Raw genomic sequence first — 25102 nt, 5'->3', positions numbered from 1 at the left:
CCAGCCTTCTCTTGAAGACCCCCAAGGTAGGGGAGAGCACCACCTCCCTTGGAAGCCCATTCCAAATTTTAGCCACCCTTACCATAAAGTTTTTCTTGATATCTAGCCTAAAACATGTTTGCCACCGTTGGTTACTGAATGTGAGGGCATGAGGCAAATTATGGCAAGACACTGTTTGACTAAACATTTAAAAACAGCTTCTCATTCATTCAGTAGAAATGAATATGTAAATTGAATATGTAAAAATTACATCCTGATTTGTAAATATTTTAGCATATAAATGGAGATCTGTAGCATGGTATTAGTCATTCCTAAATATTCAGATAAACAGCCTGTACCTATGAAAAGGCTTGTGACCCACAGGAATTAAATGCATTCTAGTGAACGTATTATTCATTATTTGCTACTTGTTATTTTAATGTGTAAGATAATTCAGACAGAGAGAAGAAACTATACTATGCAACTCAGATGAGTTCACATACAACGTTAATAAAGAATAACCAGTGGATGAGCTGATGATAGCCCATAGGGCATAGGCTGCGAATGAATGGTTCACATTTTCAGTGAATGCTCATAAAAATATTGAATCTACTTGAATAATACCCACCCCGTAAATATTTAATTAACTAACAAGGAAGCTAAATGGCCATTGGCTGTTAGTCTAATCAAACCTGATTCAGCCATATCAGTCTAATTGATGTTATTAGGGTACGGTTCTCCTCCTGTCTTTTGTGACTCACATCTGACCAATTCTGAGGAAAACTATGGAAAACCATATCTAGTAGATAGAATTATTTGCTACGGAATCAGTCAGGATTGCAAGACTCACAGAAGATAACTCAAAGAAGTTCAAGATTTGCATAGCAAATATGAATTTAATAACCATATCAAACTATAGTACAGAAGATTGCTATATCAACAGCATATACCAGACTAGCTAAAGTGAATGAGTGCACTGGCAAACTCTAAGGAGCTGAGGGTTATCATCTATTTAAATGTGATATCTTGCTTTCTACGTGCAGTTCTTTTCTACTTCTATGCCCTCTCCCTCTGCCGAGTCCAGGGCTCATTCTCAGAGTCGCTGCAGACTGTTATCCAGGACATGCACACACAGTGCTCTCTGAAGAGCACTCTGCTTTTGTTGTCTTCCTTAATCTAAAATCAAGGTTACTGCCTGAACCATTCTGCCTGAAAGTACATGGTTGTTCTTTGTATTTGGAAATATACCAAGGAGATTCACCTAAAAGAAATGCTGACATCGGGCCAAAGATAGAAATGGTAACGGGAGAGACAAGCGTCAGTCTTGTAAGATGGGTATGAGTTAGGTTTTCAAGTGCTGAAAGCAGGCAGTGTAATTTCAGAGGGACCTTGCCTGAATGTGGCAGTGAATCAGCTGGGAGTGGGGGGTTAAGCTCTGACTTGCACAGGTCTTGAACCAAGGCCCAGTGAAGTCTTTTGCTGGTTTCAAATCACTTTGGGTCAGACCCACACTCAGGGATTCCAGCAAAATATAAATATGAGCCCCTCTGCCAGTGCGAATACTAACATATCTGTAAATGCAAACATAATCAGAAAAGGAATTACAGTTGCCATACATCTCAGAGTAATGATCTTAACTGTAACTTTTGACTTAATGCCTCCCATGTACATGCAGAGAAGCTGCCTGCTGCTAGCTGTCATAACACTATAACACAGCTCTGTGAGAGTGCTGTGAAAAAGTGTCACATCTGTACAAATCTTTAGAGTACTGCACTGAGTGGTGGGTGGCAAATTTTCTGCATACACATGCTCCCAGGCTGTGAATTGGCAGCTGCAATTAGTGGCAGGTGTGAGTTGTCAGACTAACACCATATGAGGCCAAGCCAGTGGCATTTGCTCTTGCCATTAGGAAAGTACTTCGTAGTCCTGTGATGCAGCAGCTGATCAGACTTACTAAACCTGTTTGCTGGAGGCTGCTTCAAATAAAGGCACTGTGGCCTTATGCCCCCTGGAACTGCATTACTGGAACCCTTTCCTGGCACAGCTGAAAGCCTTTGTGCATCAGACCTCAATGTGCTGCTCTGTTTGTGCCCCAGCCACATTTCCTTTCCTTGAAGCCACACTCCCTCACCTCTTACCTCCTGGTGCAAGTCCATTTATGCCTGTTCTCGCTGTTCTCCCTGAATTTTCTACCCCACACCAAACCCCAACAGCCCCAGGCACCATCTTGCTGCATCTTGGCAGTTCTGAATTTAGCCCAGGTTAAACATCACAGGGAAAAGTGCACCTCCAATCTGCACCCACACCTGTCTGGGTGGACAATGAGCAGGAACTGAGTTCATCAATGGCTGTGCAAGCCTGTAGCTTCGGTGTTATCCTGCGGCTGGGCTGGCCTGGAAAGCAAACTAAGCATGTGACTGCTTGTGCCCCCGGCTTATGAAGGAACTCAGGGTGGAAACAGGTATCATCTTTGTGCTACCATAGAAACGTTTATGCTGGCACAAAGTGAAGGCAAACAGATGCCACGTTGTCCGTCACACCACAAGTGCTCAAATTTGTGACTGCTGCAGAAGGTAGTATTAAATTGGGCTGCTTTGTTTCAGCTCCTGTCTCTTTATTTACTGTAGAAGAGCTCAGGCAGTGTGAAGCACCAGGTCTCCAGCCTTTCTCGGGGCAGGGCCTCCATGGGCTGGAGGGGTGGGATTGGCCCCCTCAAGCTTTGGGAGCCCCTGCCTCACTCTCCCACTTACCCAGATGCAGCCCTCGAGAGACTTCAGGGCTTTGGGATGTGTGTCTGCAAGTTGGGGTTTCTGCACAGGAGGGAAAGTGGAGGAGGGACCCCTGTGCAAGTCGCCCTCTCTGCACTTGCAAAGGGATTTTCTCCCATGTGCCTGCAAATGTGGAGGTGAGGACCAGGGTGTTCTCCTGCTTGCAAATGCACCACAAGTCAGGGCATGTCTATAGATGTCCCTGGAGCACAATCAGCTGGGCTGTAACATATCTCGGCACAGGTGACCACACTCCACAGACACCAGTTTCCAGCCTCAGAGGCCTTCTCTCCTTTTATGATGAGGCTTTGTATTGAAGCATCTCAGGGCACCTATACATGTGTTCCTACCCACTCTAATTAGAACATATTAGAACAGACCCAATTAATTGAGTCTGCTGGAGTGTTCTGATTAGAACGCTCCAGCACGTAGGCGCTGTCTTGGTTTTTTGCTGGTGGGTGCTTACAGACATTAAAAAAAAAACAAACCCCATAAGAAATGGCACTTTACTTTTAACGGCGCATTCCTATGCCGAGCCCCCACACATGCCCAGAAGAGGCAGGGCATTACTTCTATCCAGCTCTGCAGCATCTGTAAAGATCAGGTGCTTTAGGGGGGGGGGGGGGGGTTGGCATTTTTATCTAATAACTGACTGAATCAGCTTTAGCTAAAAGCACCAAAAAGCGCCACTGAAGCACCCAATCTTTACAGATACTGCAGAGCCAGGTTGAAGTAATGCACCACTTCTTGTGATAAAGCACTTTTTTTTTTTTTTTTAACATCTGCACAAGGGGTTCCATGGGTGCTGAGGACCTGCAATATTTTTTTGGTGGGTGCTTGAGCCCCAGAGCACCAACGGAGTTGGCATCTATGCTCCAGTGTGCTGCAGTGTCTTGTGTATTCAGGGTCCCACGTTTCAAAATGGTGGCAGGGCGCTTTAACTAAAGCTTATCGAATGAACTTTAGTTAAAGCACCCCTGCTCCCATTTTGAAACATGGAATGCTGAATACGCAAGACACTGAGGTGCTTTAATTAGAGTGGCTCCCAAGAGCTGGTCTAATTAAAATGCCCTCCCCCTCCCACCCTAGAACACATGTATAGCCACCCTCAGAGCTGCACTTATGAGGCAGGATACCATTGTGCTAAGTGCTGTATATACACAGAACCAAAAAATGATTCCTCCATCCTAAAGATCTTACAATCTCCCTCTCTAAATGTGGTATTAGAAAGGGAAGACGTGACATCCTATCTCCAACACTGGGACTCACCTCCACCTGGAGGCAGGCAATTTCTACCCTGATTCCCCTTTTGCAGTAAATTGAGTCCTTGCTCTTAGTTGGCTTTCATGCACCTGCACTTTAGCAGACCCAGTCAGGCCCAAATGCCTGTGAGGCTGCACTGTGGTCAGTTCAGCGGAGCCAACAATGACTGGTGGTAGGAAACTGCCAAAAGACATCGCTGCATGGAATCAGCTTTAACCACCAAAGTCTGCATGCAGCTCCAAATCCCTGAAGCTTGAAAGCTTAGTCAAAGCTCATTGCAGCACAAAAGAGTGTGCATTTCTGACACTGTGGCATTGATTGAAAGGATTAATTCAACTGTGCAAAATGCTTTCCAAGAGCGCCTGGAAAATGGAGCCTTAATGTCTTACAGGATAGCTGCCGAAGCCCCTCTTGGAATTGTACTCAAAGGCACCTTTCAAATAACCAGTCAAATCATTATAATGCATTCTTGACTGTGAATGGTACAAACATATGGCTAGGCTTTAAAAAGCTCTTGAGGAAGCACAGACATACCAGGCAGGCTTCAGAGCTACCCTGAGGTGGATCAATAAACCACAGTGTGCATGTGTATAATCCACTACTTCATGTTTATTATACATCTCTCCATGTGCCCCATTCACCAAACAGAAACTGGACTGGGAGGCTGCCCAGACAGTTCTGTGTGTCTTGAATTTTTCATCCTGAGGATAATAGGCATGCACACACTGACAGCCCCAAAGAGCTTACAATCTAATTAGAGGAGCCGGACAAAGGAGTGGGAGAAAGGAAGGGGCAGTAGCCTCATTTTACAGATCTGAGAAGCCAAATGACCTGCCCAAACTCACAAAGAGAGTTAGAAGTAGAATCTAAATTTCCTTAAGCTCAGTCCTGCCTCTTCCTTCAACTGGAACAAGATCAGCCTCCCTGAGCAAGGCAAATATTAAACCATGTTAAACTGGAGTGCTGAAGCCTGACTTCAACGGGTGGCGAGAACTCACTTATTTCAGCTGAATCAGTAAAATACTGAGAAACTCTTCCACTGAGGTCAGAATGTGGCCCACTGTGTATGGCAGGCATTGGGGCAGCTCCTTTCTCACAGACTCCAGGAACAAGTTTCACATGCTCTGCTCATAAGCAAGTTTCCTGAAGAGTTCTGAAAGCTGTAGACAAAGGTGAATGATCTGGTAGCCCCAGATATTTTTCTTTAAGGCACTATATCAAAGCAACAGAGACACAGGACAGATGAAAGGCAAAGTCACCTCTCTTATGAGTCCAGCATCACAGTGCACAAAAGTTCAGTGCACATCAACCAGTTTCAAAATGGCCAAAACTAGTTTAAGATAAACCTGGTTGAATGTAGTATCAGACTTAACTGATTAATGTCAAACCGGTTTATGGAACTTCTGTCTCAGACCCCTTCCTGGTTCAAGTTAAATCATAGTCCCCCAGCATCCCAGCATGCTTTGCAGCCCTGGGCTGGGCTGTCTGCTCCAGAGAGCAGGACTGCTGTCTGGTGGCCACCCCCACCCCTGCCGCCACCTCTGCCATTCACCCCTGGCCAGACAGACCCCAGCTGGGGTCCTTTGGAGGGAGAATAAACCACCTCCCTGCCCCATGAATGGCATATGCACTCAGTGGCTGGGGGGGCACGGCTTCGCTGGTGGTGGTGGGAGTGTGGCGGCGGTTGAAACGTGGCAGCGGTACACTGGGAGCTCCCGCAGATGCCGCCAGCACTGTTGGCAGCAGGGGGTTGGCAAGCATCAACCAGAGGTCGGCGACCACCCACAGGCGCCGCCAGCAGCAGTGGCAGTGGCCAGCGGCAATCGTGGCCCGCCTGCAGACACCGCCAGCAGTGGCAGTGGTGGGGTGGTCAGCAGCGACTTCCCACAGGCACCGCTGACAGTGTCAGTGGCACCTTTTTGCAGGGGGCACACAGCCACATTCTATGGATGAACGTGCACCTGCATGCACCCCCTACACGTCACCCCTGCCCTGCCCCCTTCACCTCAGGGGGCCATGCCAGGCCAGAGTCTGACCTGGGGGCTGGGGGCTGGCCACACTCCTTCCCCCCCAAAAAGCCTGTCAAGGGCTGCTTCCCCTCCTCTCTCTCCGGCCAGGGGGGCTTAAACCTCTCCCAAATCATACTTAGGCCTGCTGGGGCCTGCCCGCCCCCCAAGCTCAGCTTCTCTCCAGCCTAGCCACTGCAGAAGGGAAGGGAGGGTTCACTCTAGTGCCCTCCAGCTTCTGGCTTTGTCCACTTGCAGGCATGTGCCTGCATTTCCGGAATCAAAAGTGAATGTCTATTCACTTGCTTGCTGGTTCGATCTATGCAGGTTAGACTAACCTGCAAAGATTGAATCAATTCAGGCTTGGGCTTTTTGAATTCCTGTACTTAGCCACAGTGGCTAAATCTGATGCAGGTTCGCCCTAGGAGAGCTGGTCTAGCCTATGCTGTCAGGGTTCATGCTCCCAGTCCCAAGATTCAGCCTCTAAACATGATGATGCACTGACAAAGCCTAAATTTCCTATGTTCCAGTGCTTAGATCAATGATTCTCAACCAGAGTGCTGCAGCACCTTGGGGTGCCACGGGGTGCTGCACAATAGAGCACAGTTAGGTGTGCAAACACCAACACATGATTCACAAGATAAACCCAGAAATTTCAAATAGGAATCCAGAGTGTCAAAAGCATTCTGACCTGCTGTGGTCTTTCTGAGTTCTGTGTAACAGAAGAATTACTCTATTACTTTTCTGTAATCAAAAAATGTGTAAAATCTAAGAGCTAGCATTTTCCAAGCAAGGGCTTGAATCTAATGTGGCTGAGAATCACTGCCTTAGATTGGCAGACTTGTCATTATCCTCCCCACTAGAGGAACCTGGTGTTTACAGACACAACCTGGACAAGGGCACACTTCACTTTATTTGCTTTTTACTACGGGCAGTAAAAAGAAAACAATGTGGGATGCCTGAGTGTGTAATGTTTAACTTGGAACATAGCTTGTGGTTCTTGAGTAACGGAGTAATTTCCTCTTCCTGAGCCCTGAACTTGTTGTATCTCATAAATGAATCCAGGGCCATAGAGAGCTAATATACAGGTGGGATGTTTCCAGGGAAAAGACCAACAATATGAGATGTGGAGCAGATGGTGAGTTAGAAGGCAGCAGTTTCTCTTTGAGTCACTCTTTGAACCCATGCAGAATTGTGGGATCAAAGAGCAAATTTGGGATGAGATTGAAATGTGGTGTCCAGATATATGTTCATTATTAATCCTGTCCTGCTTTTTGTAAGACTCTAGAGGTGTTTCTCCCCAGGGTCCTGGCCAAAATCCAACTTGAGGAATTATCTTTTGTAGACTGAAATTCCCTGTGTAATTGTAGCTGAGTAAAATGATGCTTGCTTCCTGTTCTAAACTGCTGTATATTGGTTTCCTTAACTCAACTCTGCAAAATGCTCTTCAGGGACATTTGTTTTGGGCTGTTCTGCAAGCCTCTGCTCTCCCTCTCCAAAGGTGGATGTATTGGTTCAGAGGGCAAAATGACTGCAATGGGGGCACAGTTAATGTATTTGTCTTGGTGCAGGTCATTACACTATCATCACACTATCTCCAGAAAAATGTTTGCATCCAGATGTTTGTAGCTTGAGAAAAGCAAAGCCCCCTGGAGCCATGTTCAAACTGAACAGCAGTATCCTGTCCTTAAGTTACGATGACCTAACAGACTCCTTACTCTGTCTATAGGAAGGTGCCAAATTGGTGACACTGATCATCCAAAATTGCAGGGCTTATATATTTCATCTAGGAGTCCTGTGTATTCCCCAGCTGTGGTTCTCTCCCTAAGCACACTTTGCTATCTCTCTCCGTGCCGGAGCACGGAAATCCGGGTGCATACCTTTTCCCAAAGGCCAAGTGCATTTGGCAGTAACTCAGTTCACGCTGACGTGCAAACTTAACTGTCTCATAAGAGCAATTTACTCCCCCAGCAAAGGGATTAGAAATGAGTTTGCATAGCTTTTGAGGCAATGTTTCTCTTCGTAACTCAGTAAAGTATTTGCTACGTGACTTAGTCACACTGAGCAGTTATTATCACTCCACATCCTGGTAGAATGCTATAGAGCAGGAGTGGGCAAAATGTGGCCCACAAGGCCATTCTATCCAGCCTGTGGGCCTCCCCTCAAAAAAAATTTTTGAAAATTAATATTTATCTGCCCCTGGCTGCCTGTCATGCAGCCCTCATTGACTTGCCAAAACTCAGTAAGCGGCCCTCTGCCCGAAATAATTGCCCACCCCTGCTATAGAGGCAAGAGGGGTGTAGGTTGTAGCCATGTTGGGCTAAGGACATAGACCAGGTTCTTTGGGTGAATCAGATATCTTTATTAGACCAACTTAAATTGTTGGAGAAAATTGTTGCTTAAAATTTTTTCCCCCAACAATTTAAGTTGGTCTAATAAAAGAGATCAGATTCACCTGAAGAACCACATCTGCTATACAGGCAAGAGTGATGACAAGCCATTATTTACCTTAAAACCAAAAGGTAAATATTGATGTAATAAAACCTAGTCCAAGATCCTTTCTCAGTTCACTTTATTAGCCTTGCTCCCCAGAAGTGCAGAGGGCAAGTCACACCAGGCAACATGTATAAAAGCAGGCCAGGACTCCGAGGACTCCAAGCAGGCTTAAACAACATGGGGCTTGCAATGCTGGTAGCTGCTTGAAGGCCATCCACATGAACAATGGACACCACTGCCACCAAAACCATAGCAGAAAGGATGGGGAAGTACAAATATCTCAGTACAGCAAAAGGCCAAATAACTTGCCTAAGGCCACAGCACCAGAATTCAGGAGTTGCTGGCTCTTGGTCATATGCCTGGACCACTGTTACTATCAGAGTAGTGCCCAGAAACCTGAAAGCCACTTTGCCCAAGAGCTTGGCAGACTAAACAGCAAAGGGTTGGGAAGAGAAACAAAAGGGAAGTAACTCACTCAGGGTCACACAGATCAGAGGCAAAGTCAGGAATAGAAACACGTTAGCTGGGTCCCAGTCCAGTCCTCTAGGCAACACCTCCTTAACCAACCCTTCGAGCTGTCAGTCGTCTATCTGACCTGTCCTTATGAACTTCTTCTGCCCGGCCTTCTACAACCTCCTCACCTCACCCATTCAAGGACTTGCCTCTCCCCACCCTACCCCAATCTTCTGTGTTTTTCATTTCTCCTTCCTAAATGTAAATATTTTGCATTTGGTTTTGGTTTTTTGGCACTGGATCATGGAGATTTCTGACCGTATTTATCAAGAATGAAAGTATGGGTCAGTCACAAGTTTTCTAAGCATGTTCTCCCAATCATTACTAAACATACTGGATACAACTGGGCTCAAGACTGAACTGTCGGACCCCACTTGAAATGACCTCTCACCATGCCAGTAAGCCGCTGCCGTCTATTGTCAGACTGAGGTTTTCCAACTGGTTCTGCACCCTGTCATGGTGATTTTATCTAGATCACATTTCTCTAATTTGCTAATGAGAAGCTATGGAGGATAGCATCAAAAGCCTTGTTAAATGTTTGCTAGAATCAAACACCAAACAGGTTTCAGCAGGATTTGCTCCCCTTTTGTGTTTGCTTTCTGCATGAATTCTAACAAAGAGATTTCCAGCAGGAACATTCACAGAAACTGCCACTTTTAGAGAAGAGCAGGCGAAAACAAATTCTGAACTCCCGCTGACAATAGAAACATGATTCTAATAAGCGGCATGGTACAAACTACACTATGGAGTGTCGTCAACTCTGACAACCTTTTGGAGAATCTTGCTAGATAGACGTGCTGCTTTTCTTAAAGCTCCTGCTCCTGAAGTCACGTGCAACTCTGCTTTCATTTTCAATAAAAGTAACTTTCTAGTCCTCATGGCTTTGAAAATAAGAAACAAGGCTCAAAAAAAAGCTAGCAAACAAATGAAAAATAAGACAAAATGCTCTTTAAAAATCATATGATCTTTAAAAGTCTCCTCATTTCAAGACCATGGCTGCTTACAGACGTGAAAAAAAACCCAACCTAGTGCTTTACTTTAATCTTGGTGCACCCTTGTGCCAAGCACCACTCATCCCAGAAGAGGCACTGCATTAGTTTGACACAGCTTGCCCAACATCAGTATAGACTGGGCATTTCAGTGGGGTTTTTTGGTGCTTTTATCTAATAGCTGATTCAGTGAATTTTAGATAAAAGTGCCAAAACCCCCTGCTGAAGTACACTAATCTATACAGACGCTGGGGAGCTGGGTTGGACTAATGCGCTTCCTCTTCTGGTAAAGCACTGTTTTTGTGTTATTTTTCACGTCTATAATCAATCTTCCTTACGATTTTTTGAAAGGTTAGGGTGTATACTATTGATCTCAGGACCCAAGTCTCCCATTAGAACTATCCACTCAAGGTGCAGAAATAAAAATAGCATTGGAAGAAATTTCCCAAAACCTCCACCCCTCAGAAAATGTTACTGTCTTGTTTACTTGGGCAAATTTTATGGGTGTGCAGGTATAAGTGATATCAATTTAATTCACACCTGAGTGTTGCAGAGCACCTATAAAGAGGCATGGGTGCTGATTGCTGGGGCAACTGCTGTTGGTCAGCTGACCGGAAGGGGGCAGGGCCTGATATATATATAAACCCATGCAGAGGCCAGGGAGGCAGCTCCCTACCAGCAGCCATAGGGGTGGGAACTCTGCCAGAGTAATGAGAAGGAAGAGGCCAGGATACTCGGGCACTTGGGATGGGTGAGAGAGGGAGAAACCCTTTCACAGACTTGAATATGGTTATAGCCAGATGGTTTGAATTTATGTTGTAGCCAAGAGGCTTGAGTTTCTGTTTACTGTTTAGACCGGAGGACCGGGCGAGGCTATTAGGGGTTGGAGGAGGCCTCATAGGGGCTCCACGGTAGCGTGGGGACCCCGGCGTTAGAGAGGGCGCAGCACTCAGGGGTGCACAGACCCTGGCAACAGAGAGGGTGCAACACGATAAGCGCCCCAGAGCAAAGGGGGCGACGGGGACCCCAAAGCAAAGGGGGCATCGATTCCAGAGTGCCTGTTAGGGTGCAAGGTCGCGAGACAAGCCAGAGTGCCTGTGGGCCGCGGAGAGAGAAACAGACCAAACAACGTCTGGTACATCAGCAAGGCTTGGGGCGTGGTAAAGGGGCGGTTGGAGCCACGCATAGCCCACAAGGCTGGGGTACACAGAGTCACAGGGGCCAGGAAACATCAGAGCACCGTGTCCAAGGGGACAAAAGGCAGCCTCCCTTATAAATACAAATCAAAGACATGGCGGGTGAGAACGAGGGTGTTTAACATGAATTTGGCATGGTAGGGGGCACTAGGGGAGATCACAGCCACCCCTAGGACCCTGCGCCGTGACACTGAGCTTTCGCTAATGTAACACTAATGTAACACTTCCACATAGACAAGGCCTAACTTGATAGCCCGACAAATAGAAAACAAAGCATATCTGTGTAATAAAATATGTGCTATGATCATTTGCTTATCTCTAATTGTGGTTCAAAAATATAGTAGCGTGGCCCTCATTACCTAGATCATACACTTGTAATATGTTGGGAAGAGCAGACCTTTAAATCCATAGCAAGCCACACTGCATTATGGGAGCAGTACCCTAGATCTGGGGCAGCAGTGTTTAGTCTTTCTAAGATACTTTTACAGATCATTTAATAACAACTTGTTATATGCGGGAGGAAGTTTTGACCTCCTGCTTGCAAATAGCTATGCCTCTCTCAATTGCTCAACAGCGCCAAAGCATTTTATTTAGCTAGGCTGAAAATGATGGTTTAATTATACTAGGAAGTTTTATTGACCCAGCCTGTTTATAAGTCACAATCATAGCAATCACAAGCCTTGCTTTTATCCAGCATTTTTCTGTTGGACACACCCACACCCTGTGGAACTACAAAGCATGTTGCTAAAAGAGGATCTGCAGAGCACACAGACACATAATAGATTATTATCCAAAATCTATCTTCTTTCCTGTCATTTTCCTGTGTCTATAATGTAAGTAATAATCAGCACACACCCGAGAGGACTTGTCCACACCACAGTGGTCACAGATCTCTGCAAGGATGGTCCTGAGCATGCCCCATCCAACTTATGCCCACAGGCACACTCCAAGCCTTCAAGTATACCAGTGAGGTTAGTCCAGGCTTGTTCTTCTGGTCTCCTCTCAAGACATCTGTCTCCAGCATGCCTGTGAGTAGCCAGTGGAGATGAGCTGAGGTGAGCCTCATGAGTGAACTTCCCAGTGAGCCTCATGGGTGAACTTCCCAGTTTGGGGAGTGTCAGCCAGCATGGTGAAACAGGGCATTCTTGGGCTTGTCACCATCAGGACCCCCACCATTGCAGTATAGGCAAGTCCATGATACCCAGTCACTGGCCTCCTTTGACTATTCTCACTGGCAGTGCACTGAACTTGGCCATGATTCATGAGCAAAGGCTGAAGGAATTGGGTTTCTTTAGTCTAGAAATCAGAGAACTGAGATCTATGTAAGGCCAACACTGCAGGAACCAACTGTTCTCCAACAGTGCTGGGGGAAGAACAAGAAGATTCTGCTTAGTTTGCCACAGAGAAGATGGAGATTGGATATAAAGGACACTCTTTAACCGCATGAGCATTGAAACACTGAGACATGCTACAGAGGCATGTTGTAGAATCGTGTTCATTGGAGATTGTTAAAAATAGGATGGACAAGCATCTGTTGGGGATAGTCTAAGTATCACTGACTACCACAAAGCACAGGCTTGGACTAGATCAGTAGTTCTCAAGCTTTTAAATCCGAGGTGCCCCTGGATAAATTCAAGGCACCCTAGATAGATTTGAGGCACCTGTCAAAAATGTCTGCTCTTAGTTTTGACTCTTCTTTTGACTACAGAAAAATGATAGAGCAGTTTTTCTGTTGCAGAGAACTCAGAAAGACCATAACTCTGGATTTCTATTTGAAATTTCTGGGTTTATCTTGTGAATCCTGTTTGTAAACCCCACAGTGCTAACACTGTGTGACACCCCATGGCACATCTGAAAGGATCTTAAGGCACCCCAGGATACCGTGGCACCCTGGTTGAGAATCACTGAACTAGATGATTGCCCAAAGTCCATTCCAGAATTGACAGAGGAAGAGGTGTGAAGGGAACCCCCTCATATTTCACCAGCTGGGAATAAATGACTTTGTGAGTTGGCAGGAAGTGGGAAGCTAGAAGAGCTGTCAAGAAGTAGTCAGAAAGGCTTTTGACACAGACTTCCCCTACTTAGGAAAGTTTTTCAGGATACCCTAAGGTCTGAACTGAAACCAATATAAATCTAACCCCCCATGTGCACTTTTATTCTGGCATACAACATCTGTTCGTCAGGGGGTTTGCGAAGAATTTGCTTCCTATATAGATGTGAGTAAATAATAGATGGAAAAGCAGAAGTTAGTTAAAAGTCCTAATGGTGCCAGATCAGACATGGAGAGAGCACCAGGAAACCTTTATATTTTGCCAATTCCTCAGTAGTTTGGTATGTTGACTCATGGGTTTTTTGTGCTGCCCCAGGGGAAACCTCCCCATGGTATTTCCAGGAACTGTAAGGCAGGGACAAGACCAAGTGTGCTTCATCTAGCCTTGATAATGGCTCTCTAGGAAAAGCCTAATTGCAAATGCAATCAGCCCTGGAGCTAACTCAGTCACTTATTTCTTCTAAGAATGCAAATGCTCCCTTTCAAATCCAGATTCAGACCAGGCAAAGAGATCTAGCCCACCATTCCCTTGTGAATTCGGCTCTGAACTTAAAGTAGAGCTGCCAATAGCTTTAAGCTATTTAACTGGGACAAATGGGAGGCGAAAGCAGTAATCCATCTGCAAAACTTTGGAGGTGGGGATAGAAGAGGGAGGAAGAATAAACTTTTCACTGAAAATAACATTTGTTCCTCCTAAATGGACACAGTTTTCTTCTATGTCAAAGCCTTTTCCCAAGGTTGTGCTGGCAAAGATTTGTGAAAACCTACTCTTGCCCGTCTTCATCATTGGCTATATATACCATTACACTGATTTTAAACAAAGGCTTGTTGTAGAGGCCTCCGTGTCTGTAGGTATGCAGGGGCGCAAAGTGAAAGCAAATTTTGGCTCCAAGAAATAATATTTTCTCCACAAACCCCAGTTCCTCCACCATTTTGAACCCTCCAAGTTGCTGTACTGGCTGCCTTTCAGGGGAAAGACTAATTAGCTATGTGACTTATGAGACCAAAATGTGAAGGCCAACCATGAGGTGTAATTACAAGACAGAGCTTACCGATGGTGGAGACGAACTGTCCAGGACATACTGGTCCTCAAAATCCCACTTGGGCTCAGACTTGAAATCAGCAGCCTTCAGCCTTTTCTTTTCTGTCGCTGCAGGGACCTGACTCTTGACCCGCTGGCCTGTGGGAACGGCTGGCTTCTGCACTGCAGAGTTGGGGTGACCCTGGCCATGTGTCACAGGTCTCACAGCACCAGGCTTAGCTGACATGGGGGCCACTTCCATTTTTGCCTGGTTTTGGGCTATGCCCTTTTCATTGGCTGGCTTGTCATTGGGTGCTGCTGGTACACCGTTATCCTTGGCTGGCTTGTCATTGGGTGCTGCTGGTACACCGTTATCCTTGGCTGGCTCATTATTGGGCACTGCTGGTACACCGTTATCCTTGGCTGGCTCGTTATTGGGCACTGCTGGTACACCGTTATCCTTGGCTGGCTCGTTATTGGGCACTGCTGGTACACCGTTATCCTTGGCTGGCTCGTTATTGGGCATTGCTGGTACACCGTTATCCTTGGCTGGCTCGTTATTGGGCACTGCTGGTACACCATTATCCTTGGCTGGCTTGTCACTGGATGCTGCTGGTACACCATTCTCCTTGGCTGGTTTCTCATTGGATGTTGGTCTTGTATTCTTGCCCTCTTTTTGCTTCTCCTTGATGTTTACTTCATCTTCTGCTATCCTCTTGACTACATCTTGTTTCAGAATAGTGCTTTTTGTCCTCAGAATCACCTCTTGTGGGCTCACCTCTGCTGGTCTAGCCTTTTGGCGGTTCCTCTGTGCCACTTCTCTGGCATTTTGAAAATGACTGAAAGCCCTGTATTCAAGCAAAAGAAAAGCAGAGACATCAAACAGATATTCAGCCCAGCATTAAATATGCCCCATTCCCATTTAAACACTAATGGCTATGTACATACACCTCTGTGTGCTTTATAGCCCAACTGCGGTAGCTATCACATTCCCCAAGGATTCAGTCTCATAATGGACACTCAGTTACTGAAGAAAATGGTTTCATAGTTAGGGGCTGGAAGGGACCTTACAGATCTTTGGGTCCAGCCCCCCTGCACTTTGGGACAGACTGCTGGGGTCAGATGACCCCAGCAAGGTGGGCATCAAGATACTTTGTGCCCATTGTTTCTTGTCCTCCCCTGGGAGAGCTTGCTGAATAGATGCTCCCCCCGGCCCTGATGTACACCCCTAGTATACTTATAGACTGTCACCAAGTCCCCTCTGAGTCTTCTTTTTTCCAGGCTGAACAGTCCCACGCCTTTCAGCCTCTCTTCATATGACCGGCTCTCTGAGTCTCTAATCATGCTGTCAGAACTCTGTGTGTGTGTGTGTGTGTGTGCACACGCGCATGCACAATGAGGAAGGGACAGAGTGTGTGTCATGTTCTGCTTGAAATCTGCCTGTCTGAATTGATTTTGTGTAGGATTTCACCACAAAATAGTTATTCAGCATCACGGACCCACAAAATAATATAAATTCCCCTCCTCCCCACTCCAACCACTAGGCAAATCATACGTAACTAGGACTTGTGAAAATGGTTCGTGAAATATCCATGATCAGCCATAGCTGGGAACCAACTCAGGACTAGGGGAAAGTCTGCTCCTGGCTAGTCAGAGTCCATGGTCACTGAAGCATCATCCCTCATGAAACAGTCAGGATCATGGTGCAGCAAGCACTATGGGGATTCTGTATTCAGAATATGAGACACAAATGGTATCCTGTAGGCCCCTGGCCCCCTACCTTGCTATTTAACATTATTTTCACTGCAAAATGACTGTGCATATCTGCCTAAACACTGGGGCAGAACCAGCATGAAAAAGGATGCTGGGACCGCTGGTTTCAGTGCTTCCACAGAACACTGGCTAGGGCTGCCGGGGAGGGGCTTCCAAGCAAACTTCTGGGAGATGCTTAGGCTAGCACACAGTGCAGGATCAGCACTGCACAGAGCACCAGCATGATGTCTGGAGAAGTGGCACATTTGTGCAAGCCCCATTTTGGAAGAGGTTTAACTTAGTTCTGAGCCAGAGCCAGTCCTGCAGCCTGAGCAGCAGTTGGGCTGGCAGTGGCTGCGATGCTTATGCCCCCGCTAATGGGCACTCGGGACTCATGTACCAATTCTGTGCTTCCCCGCCCTATTAAGGCTATGGACAAATGTACAATGGTAGCTACTTTGAAAAAGGAAGCTGCTCTCCAGACTGTGCAGTTGAAATGTTTCAGCCTTCCTGGAAGGGCAAAATCCACAAACCTCCCACTCTGGGCCCTGGCTGCCAGGCCTTTGAAAGGCATGTGACAAACCCATTTGTCTTCTACTGAGATTTGGAGCTTCAGGTGTTGTGTTTCTGGGCTGAGCCAGCTAGTAGTACCTTGCTCTCGCAGAGCTGCACATCGCTTTCCAAGCTTATCTACTTCGAGCATCTGACAAACAAAGCCAGTTTACTTGCTCTGTTGCCTGCCCACCTGGGAGATCACCTGCCTTTATGGCATAACACAAGTTGTAGCTGTGTGCTAGGAAATCGCAGAGACTGTTTAGTTTCTGGACAGGGAATCATGGTACATATGGTGTTCCTGGCAGTGAGGGGGAAAGAGGGTTGGATTTATGTCAGTACCTTGAACTAGGTTGCCCATGGGTACAGAAATGCCCTATGAAGGGGAGGGAAAAGTCAATGAGACTACCTGAGCAGAGCATTAGACTCCCTTAGGCATGTGGTAGAAAGAGGTATGTTGTAGCACATGGACTATCATGCTTTATTCCATCTACCTGGGCAGCAGTAACAGTAACCCACCATGTTCATTCTGCCACAGGCTCTGTCACTGGCTTGCAATGGTGCCCTGGGCAAGTCACTGAACTTTTCTCTACACAGCAGTCTTGAAATGCTGTTAAATAGAGATAAAACCACATCCCTGCCTTAGAAGAGTGTTGAAAAGGGCCCTGAGGGTACAGATTGCTAAGCAGCATCAAGGCAGAAGCAGAAATTGTTATCTAAACAAATCAATGCAAAGCACTTTCTTTGATAAGTTCCTTATGTCAGCCCTTTGCCTGACAAGGGCACTGCAGACTGAGACAAGGAACCTCCCAGCCCTGGAGGCTGCTCTGCAATGGGGAGTGAAGCAGGCAAACAAGAAGCCAGGCAGATCAGGAATGCCTTCAGAGGTCTTCCAGGCTATACATTTTCTGCCCACTAAGAACAGCCATATTCTCTTTTAACAATGAGTCTCTTTTTGACTTTTTTAACACCAGCGTAACAGAGGCTAAAATGACTAAAAAGTGATTAGCCCAACTGAGATTTATGGTTCTGACCTCAGGGCTCTTGTGAACAACATATGACACTGGCCAAATCTCTGTGCCTGAGTGTGGATTGTGAGTTCCTGCTTACTGCATTGAACCAATCTGATTTTTTTTTCCAAACATTTTTTCTTTTGACCACAATGAAAAGTTTCATGAAAAAAATCATTTTGGTTGTTTTTTTTCAGCTAAGCAAATTTTATTTTTACTTTCAAGGGATTTTTTTAAATAGGTTTCCTGGAGAAGTTTCCCCACTTTCTGACACTTTCAGGCTATGCTCCCCCTTGTGGCAGGAAAAATGAGAGAAAGTGGGGGGGGGCATAAAGACCACAGAACCGTCAAAAAAAGAAGTAGAAAAAAAGACACTACCCTGTATTTTCTATTTTGTCCAGCCCTATACTAAAGCTTGCAGAATGACTTTAAATACTTAAATAAATGGTAGAGTGGGGCCATGTTGTGTCCCCCCAATACAAATACATGAATGCAAGGCTCAGAACACCAAGATGCCACAGCATGCCACAGCTGTGCATCAAAAGCAGGCCATGGAGGGTAGTCCATAATATCTGTACAGAGTACTAAGACATTTCTGCAAAGGTGCAAACAGGAGATGTAAGTATGGCCATGGGATTTACAAGCCAAATACTGACCCCAGATGCAGTTTTAAGGAAACATTGCTAGGGTTTACAGGGTGCAGATAAGGAAAGTACAATGTTGTATCACAAGCCAGTAGAGTGGGCTTCTGCATCTCTTGAACTGTCAAACTAATAGCTTCATGCACTATTCATGCAACAATAAACAGACAAAAAGGACACATCAGCAAGTCCCCTGGAATTTTCGAGCTGTTACATTTTTAAACATTACAATAAAATGTGTTAAATACCCACATTTTCACAAATAGCCTAAGAGCACAATTACACCCATTTAGAAGCCCTGCTGCCTGATTTACAGGCATAACCAGATAATTAGGCCCATAAATGGATGCAGCTGTAGCAGCCATTATATCCACCTGCAATATAGAAGGCTGAGATAATGCCCAGCTAAAATTCAGGCCAAAATGGTTATTTATTTTTTTCCCAAAAAGTCACGGTTCTCTGCTCTCTCTGGGACTGATAGTCAGAAAAGCTTTTGACACAGATTTCCGCAACTTAGGAAAGTTTTCCAGGATACCCTAAGGTCTGAACTGAAACCAGTATAACAGCCTAATCACCCATGTGCACTCTTATTCTGGTATAAGACATCTGTTCGACAGGGGGTTTGCTGAGCGTTTGCTTCCTACAGTGACTAAAAGAGCAGAAAGTTTGTGCAGGCAGCTGGCTGAATTCCTCTTTTAATGCTACTGAGATTACATTGTTTTATCTAATTAACATATTAGGGCACACAGAGTCTCAGATGGGCATTTTAAATCACCCTGTATCTAATAAATAAATTACTATAATATTTTAAATATCATATTAAATAAAAAGCCTATAATATAAACAAAAAGCTTTGGTTTGTGTTACTTAAGAATAAAAAGTTTATGCTAAACTAAAGAAAGTCTCTACTAAATGACATTATCATGCTTTAAATCTACAACCTGGCTTTATAGCTCTTAAATATTTTGGTGTCATGTATCCTTTTTTAAAGTTGCTCTTTTACTATGTACTCCTATGATTCTACACTGCAACCAAGAGAAACTCTGGTCTTCATTTTTTATTCATTTATTTATTATTATTTATTTTATTATTATTTTATTATTTATTTTTTTTTACTATTTTTCTTTTCCTCCTGCTTCCCTATTCCATCCTCTACTGTACCACAGAAGTTTGACAGGCACTTTCAGGGATATGTTTATACTAGTTCGAGAAATGCTTCCCTGGGCTATATGTAAAAAACCTTCCTGTGTAGACAAGGGCACAGCTGCACAGTCAGATCCAGCTGCCATTTTATGTCATAGGAAGTTTTACATTGACCTGGATGGGCATTGTATCAGTGGGGTTATTGAAGCATTACCTATGGGACAGCCCTATGATTGTGGAGTAGGAGTTCTCAAGCCCCAGCCCATGGGCCAGGTCCAGCCCCTGGTACAGGGTCGTCTGGCCGGCAGGGATTCCCACAGGTCTGAAAATCTGGCAGTGGGGGAGCAGTGACACTTCTCCCCTGCTGCCAAATTTCTGGACTTGTGGGGAGCCCCATGGGTTGGATAGCATGGCCCTGCATGCTGGATCAGGCATATAGGGCAGTGGTACACCAGGGTGGCACAGTGTGGGGCCCCAGGACCCAATCCTGGCACACAGGGCCCAGTCCCAGTATGTGAAGGCAATGCAGGGTCCTGGGGCCCAATCCAGGTGTGTAGGGATAGATGGAGGCAGCACAGGGCCTGATCCAACTCATCTGCAGCCAGAAGATTGAGCACTACTGCTGTAAAGATTTGTGTTATTGTCATATCTGCATATTCATATCACCAAATCTCCCCAGCCATATGTCATCCTTTTTCTTTTCCATCCTGCACATCTTATCTTGGACAAAGCTCCAAATCAGATGTTTGCAGAGCTAGCAGATATATGCATCTATGCCATATCCGTGAAGCCAAAACACATGGGAGATCACTCTCAAAAGTGGCTCCTCAGCTCTGAAAAGCCCTCCTTTTTGAGACCTGCCACAGCCCAAGGCCAGACATCTTCCGGAAGTACTTATAAGACCTTCCTACATGGATAGGCATTTAGCAAACAAAGGTTGGCTGGGACAGTGTTGGGTGTGACTGTGTTTTATGGTAGTACTCCAGTTGCTCTTTAAGTTGTTTTGTTCTGTTATTCATTCTTCTGTTTTAAAAGTGATTCTGTTTTCCTGCAGTACGATTCCCTGAGCCTTTGTTGGGGAAGGTGACATATAAATCAAATCAATATTTAATTGAGAGGCATTTCTTTCCCCGGGTCCATAAAAGAATTAACTTTGGAGGTAGGGGGCAGAGCTGTCTTGGGGATGGAGCCTGTCTTCAGGCCCTGAAATGCAGTAGTTGAGTAGTTGAACCCATATTAGGAAAAGTTACATTGGTACAACTGCAGTGAATCCTTGCTTCGTACTAGTGAATCAGCATGATTTTCCTATGGTTGTATGAGCCCTGAACTCGAGGGCAAATATTAAACATTTTTGGAAAATTAAAAAAATATTCAGTGCATAAACATCAGCTAAGACATATCTGCATATTTTGGCATATATACCAGTAATATGTTTTGAATGAATATTTAGATCTCTATAATCAAGGGATAGGGAAGTTAATTAATGTGATAATGGATATAAAGTACCATACTAAGACCCACATCTTCCTTCCTAACATAATATTTCCTATCTGTACTTGAGCTGCTGTAGGCTCATTTTTGGGTACAACTTTTAACATCTAGGCAAATTCAAAAGGCAGCATAGGAAGAGGGTAAAGGAGTGCATCATGGTTGATCATATTTGAAATTTGCAATTTAAAACGTGAATACTGATAATGTTTGTTAATAAACAGAGCGTACAGACACATGCCAACATATCAGTGTTGTAGCGGAGGGGTGGGGGGGCGAGGGGGGCAACCACTCAGGCACCAAAGCAAAGAGGCACCAACGGGAGCCAACCAGCTGGGGCGGGGTGCAGAATAGAGCCATGACCAGTTTGTTTGGGGGGGGCATGGGGATGGTGGGAGGGCAGCTGCTGCATGCACTCCCAAGCATGCATGGGGGGCGGCGTGTTCCCCCTGGATCAGTGTGCGGGGTGAAGGCAGGCTGCTGCTGTGGGCTTTGCCTCATGCACTTAACTTCATTGCTATGGCACGGCAGCATAATTAAAAAGTTTTGCATTCAAGGTCAGACGCATCCAAATTCATGCAAAGTACTCTTCAGAAGCATTGTTCCTGTCACGGATCAGCATGGGCGGGTGCATGTGCCCGGTATGAGCTCTCCTGATGTAAAGAGAGCTTTAAATGTACACAAAGGGCAGGCCCTTGGGATCAAAGGGCTGTCTTTGGCACCTACATGGCAAACAACTACAATACCCAATTCCACTCACAATTGTTTGCCCTCCAAAAAATCAGGGATATGAATAAAAAATGAGGCAAAGTTGAACTGGAAAACACATCCCTCCCTATTTAAACTGTAAAATTTAAGTACAGACATTTGGGGGCATGTTAAATTGATTAAAAATGGATGCTTGATATCAGGTAAGCCAGACTGGGAAGGGGGCTAGCCAGGGGTTGGGGGTCCAGCAGACTGGAGAGGATTGGAGGTCCACCAGTGGATGGGGGAGGAGGCATGACCCATGGGTTTGGTGGGGGGGGGGGGGCAGGTACGACTCACAAGTGTTGCAGGAGGGGCAGGCGCAACCCATAAGTGGAGTGGGAGGAGCAGGTGCAACCCATGGGGGATAGGGAGAGCAGGTGTGATCACAGGGATGGGGTGAGGGGACAGGCATGACCCACAGGTGAAGTAGGGGGGGAGCAGGCCTGACCCACAGGTAGGATTGGGGAGCCAGGGATGACCTGTGCAGGGTGGGAGGGGAGGCACGATCCATGGGTGGGGGGCAGGGTCAGATCCCCCCCAGCAAGCCTACACCCCCATCCCTCTCTGTCCCTCCACCCCACTGGGACATACTTGCTCTGCTTCAGCAGCAGTGAATGCTGATAAAAACAACCGCACCCTAAGCATCTTGTAGGATGGAGATTAAAGCACTGACTGCGGTGGCAGCAAGGGGCAGGGGGGTGCAAAAAACAGACCAGTGTGGGGTGGGGGGGCAGTGAAGAGAGCAGCCCCGGGGCTGGTGCCAGTGACTGCATTTTCCCAGCCCTGGGGCTGCGCAGGGGAAGTGGACAGAAGTTCCATGCATCGGTTTGACCTAAACTGAATGAATCTGATACTACATAGATCTAGGTTTATCTTAAATCGGGTTCTGCAGTTTTTAGACTGGTTTGTGTGTGTATCATCTGCAAGGCTTGGGGCGTGGTAAAGGGCTGGTTGGAGCCATGCACATGGCCCATAAGGCTGGACTCAGACTCAGGAACCATCCACAGTGAAGTGGGATGTCAAAGGGGGGTAGACACAACAGGGTTACTAGGATCTAGCCCAAATGTGTCCAAAACTAAAGCTCAAGGGCAGCCTCGCTATATTTATTATACCAACAGACATGGCGGGCGAGAACAAGGGTGCTTGTAGGGTAAAGGACTGGCACGATTAAGGACCTGGGGGGGTAACACAGCCACCCCTAGGTACCCCACCCTGTTACAGTGTGCATGGAACTTCTGTACAGTTACAGGTTTAGACTGATCGCTGTTCACAGAGAACAGGTCTGTAAGTGTAAGGTCAGCACTGGGACAAGCTAAGTTTAAATTGGGTGCCCATTCTGAACCTGATTTAACCTCCTGAATCTGTGTACTTAGCCCAGGTGTTTGCACACCTCATAGTGCAAATATTACATGGCACTCTTAAAAGGCTTCCATGGCCCCCAGGCCAGGGCAACCTGTTGAAAAATATTGTGGCATACAAGGCTATTTGGGTAGATGTGGTATCTTTTATTAGACTAATTGAATAGTTGGAAAAATTGTTCTTTGCAAGCTTTTGGGCACAGGCACCCTTCTTCAGGGATAGGGTGAGTCTGCTGGTGTTTTTTCTAGGCTTGAATAGAAGCTTAAGCCAATATGCAAAATGCAGGTCTGTGAAAATGCACATGTGGAGCAGGAAAGATCACCGATAGGAATTAATGGGTGAGATACAGGTAGGTGAAGGGAAAATACAAAAGAGGGGAATGTTGGCAGGTGATAAAATGTGGCTGGTAACATATAGAGAGATTACCTGGGGTTATCAGATGGCAGACAGGTTATACTGTGTCGTAAATCCAATATCCATATTTAGTCCATGTTAATTTGTATTCAGTAGATATATGTAGTATAGTTTGTAACCTCATCTATGAAAGCTGTTTTATGAATTCCCTTTGAGGATTAGAACTGAGAAATTGGAGAAACAGTGGTTGCCTTGTGAGAAATGTGCACCCACAGGTAGTTGGGTATTTTTGTCTTTGATAAATTTTTGGTGTGAGTTCATTCTGGTACATGGTTGTTGTTTGGTTTCTTGTACATAGTTTCCATCAGGGCATTCAGTGTACTGGATAAGATATATTACATTTCTGGAGGTGCAGGTGTAAGATCCAGGAATGGTGATTTAGACTGTGGCTGCTTTGGGCCAGGGACTAAGCACAATAGAGCTGCAAAGTCCACCAAGGTTTCTAAATGCTTGTATAACACAAACAGACACTAATAATAATGTGAATGTGTATGTATAATGCCATGGTCTACATATATGCACACAACATAGGGGCAACTATACATTATCTACCAAAATATGTTTCATCCACTCTTTCATGTGAAAAGTGTTAAACGTGTTAAATTAATATTGTATTCATTATTTAAAATACAGCCCATGACAAATAGTACTAGATACAATTCACATGTCAATGTCTATCTCCTGTTTTTACAGACACTTACAGCGGTTGCTACATTTCTATGTTGACCGAAATATGCTGCATTAATACCCGGGGGGGAGAATCTACATTTCAGGCCAAATTCCATTCTTGATTCTGATGTAAATATAAGGGAGGAACGCCACTGAGTTCAGCTGGTTTCTTCTGGACTGACACTGATAGAACTGAGAACAAACTGTGCCGAAGAGAGTAGTTTCTAGTTAAATTCAAGTACTATACATTCACACTGTACAGATATAAAAGCAATACTTACAAACTGTTGTTCTAAACAGCTATCCAAGAAATCACTGGAAAATCAGTTGTCAAGCACAATAGGGTCTTTACAACCACACAACAGAGTAGGCAGATTGTACACGACTTGGGAATACACCAATCTGACCGCTAAAGACTGGCGGTTTCTGCTAACCATAGTTGCCAGTACAGGTTTAATGTACAAAGATGATAGACTAGGTACATTAGAGACAGTACACTCCCAAACTGCCTCAGAAAGAGCTGGATCTCTTACCTGAAATGAGACTTTTCTGCAAATCCAATCAAGGAGCTGAAACAGACAATGAAGAGCACAAAAGCTGTCCCAATGAAGGGCCAGAAGAGCAACCTGGACACCTTAACAAATCTCCTCCTGCAAAATCCCATGATCAGCTATCAGGCACAAGAGGAACTGTCGTGATTCCGTACCACAGGTGAACTGCACAAAGAGCAAGCATGCAGTTCCACTCTTATATCCTGGACAAAACTGCACACCCTCTGTCCCAATACTTAGGGACAGCTCAGCAGGCTGAATACATGACATGCTCAAATAAAACAGGGTTGGGACTTTTTTAAATTCCAAGGTTATTGTGGCATTGTGAAAATTTTGTGGGCTTGCCTGAATATGTAGGCAGAGAAACACCCTTTTGTGCAAACAAGGGGCTGTACACAGATTCCTCTGAAACAGGGCCAGTAAAATAAATGGCAAAAAAACCCCTTTTTGATACTCATCTACTGGTGACCAAAACAGAGAACACTATAAAAG

General features: G+C 45.5%; 1 protein-coding gene across 1 annotated transcript in view; it reads right to left on the bottom strand.

The window, feature by feature from the left end:
- Nucleotides 1-24803, bottom strand: part of ST6GALNAC1 (ST6 N-acetylgalactosaminide alpha-2,6-sialyltransferase 1) — a 34148-nt gene extending 9345 nt beyond the window's left edge. The window contains exons 1-2 of the mRNA XM_090060207.1: nucleotides 24593-24803; nucleotides 14313-15129 (exon numbers count right to left, since the gene is read on the bottom strand). Of these exons, the coding sequence (XP_089916333.1) occupies nucleotides 14313-15129; nucleotides 24593-24723 (948 nt within the window). The 5' untranslated portion in view covers nucleotides 24724-24803. The remainder of the gene's footprint in view (nucleotides 1-14312; nucleotides 15130-24592) is intronic.
- Between the last annotated feature and the right edge of the window lie 299 nt (nucleotides 24804-25102).

This window comes from Crocodylus siamensis, chromosome 8 (genome assembly GCF_052110815.1).
Source record: "Crocodylus siamensis isolate JL-2025a chromosome 8, ASM5211081v1, whole genome shotgun sequence".
Taxonomy (NCBI): domain Eukaryota; kingdom Metazoa; phylum Chordata; order Crocodylia; family Crocodylidae; genus Crocodylus; species Crocodylus siamensis.
This window is presented reverse-complemented; position numbering and strand designations above follow the sequence as displayed.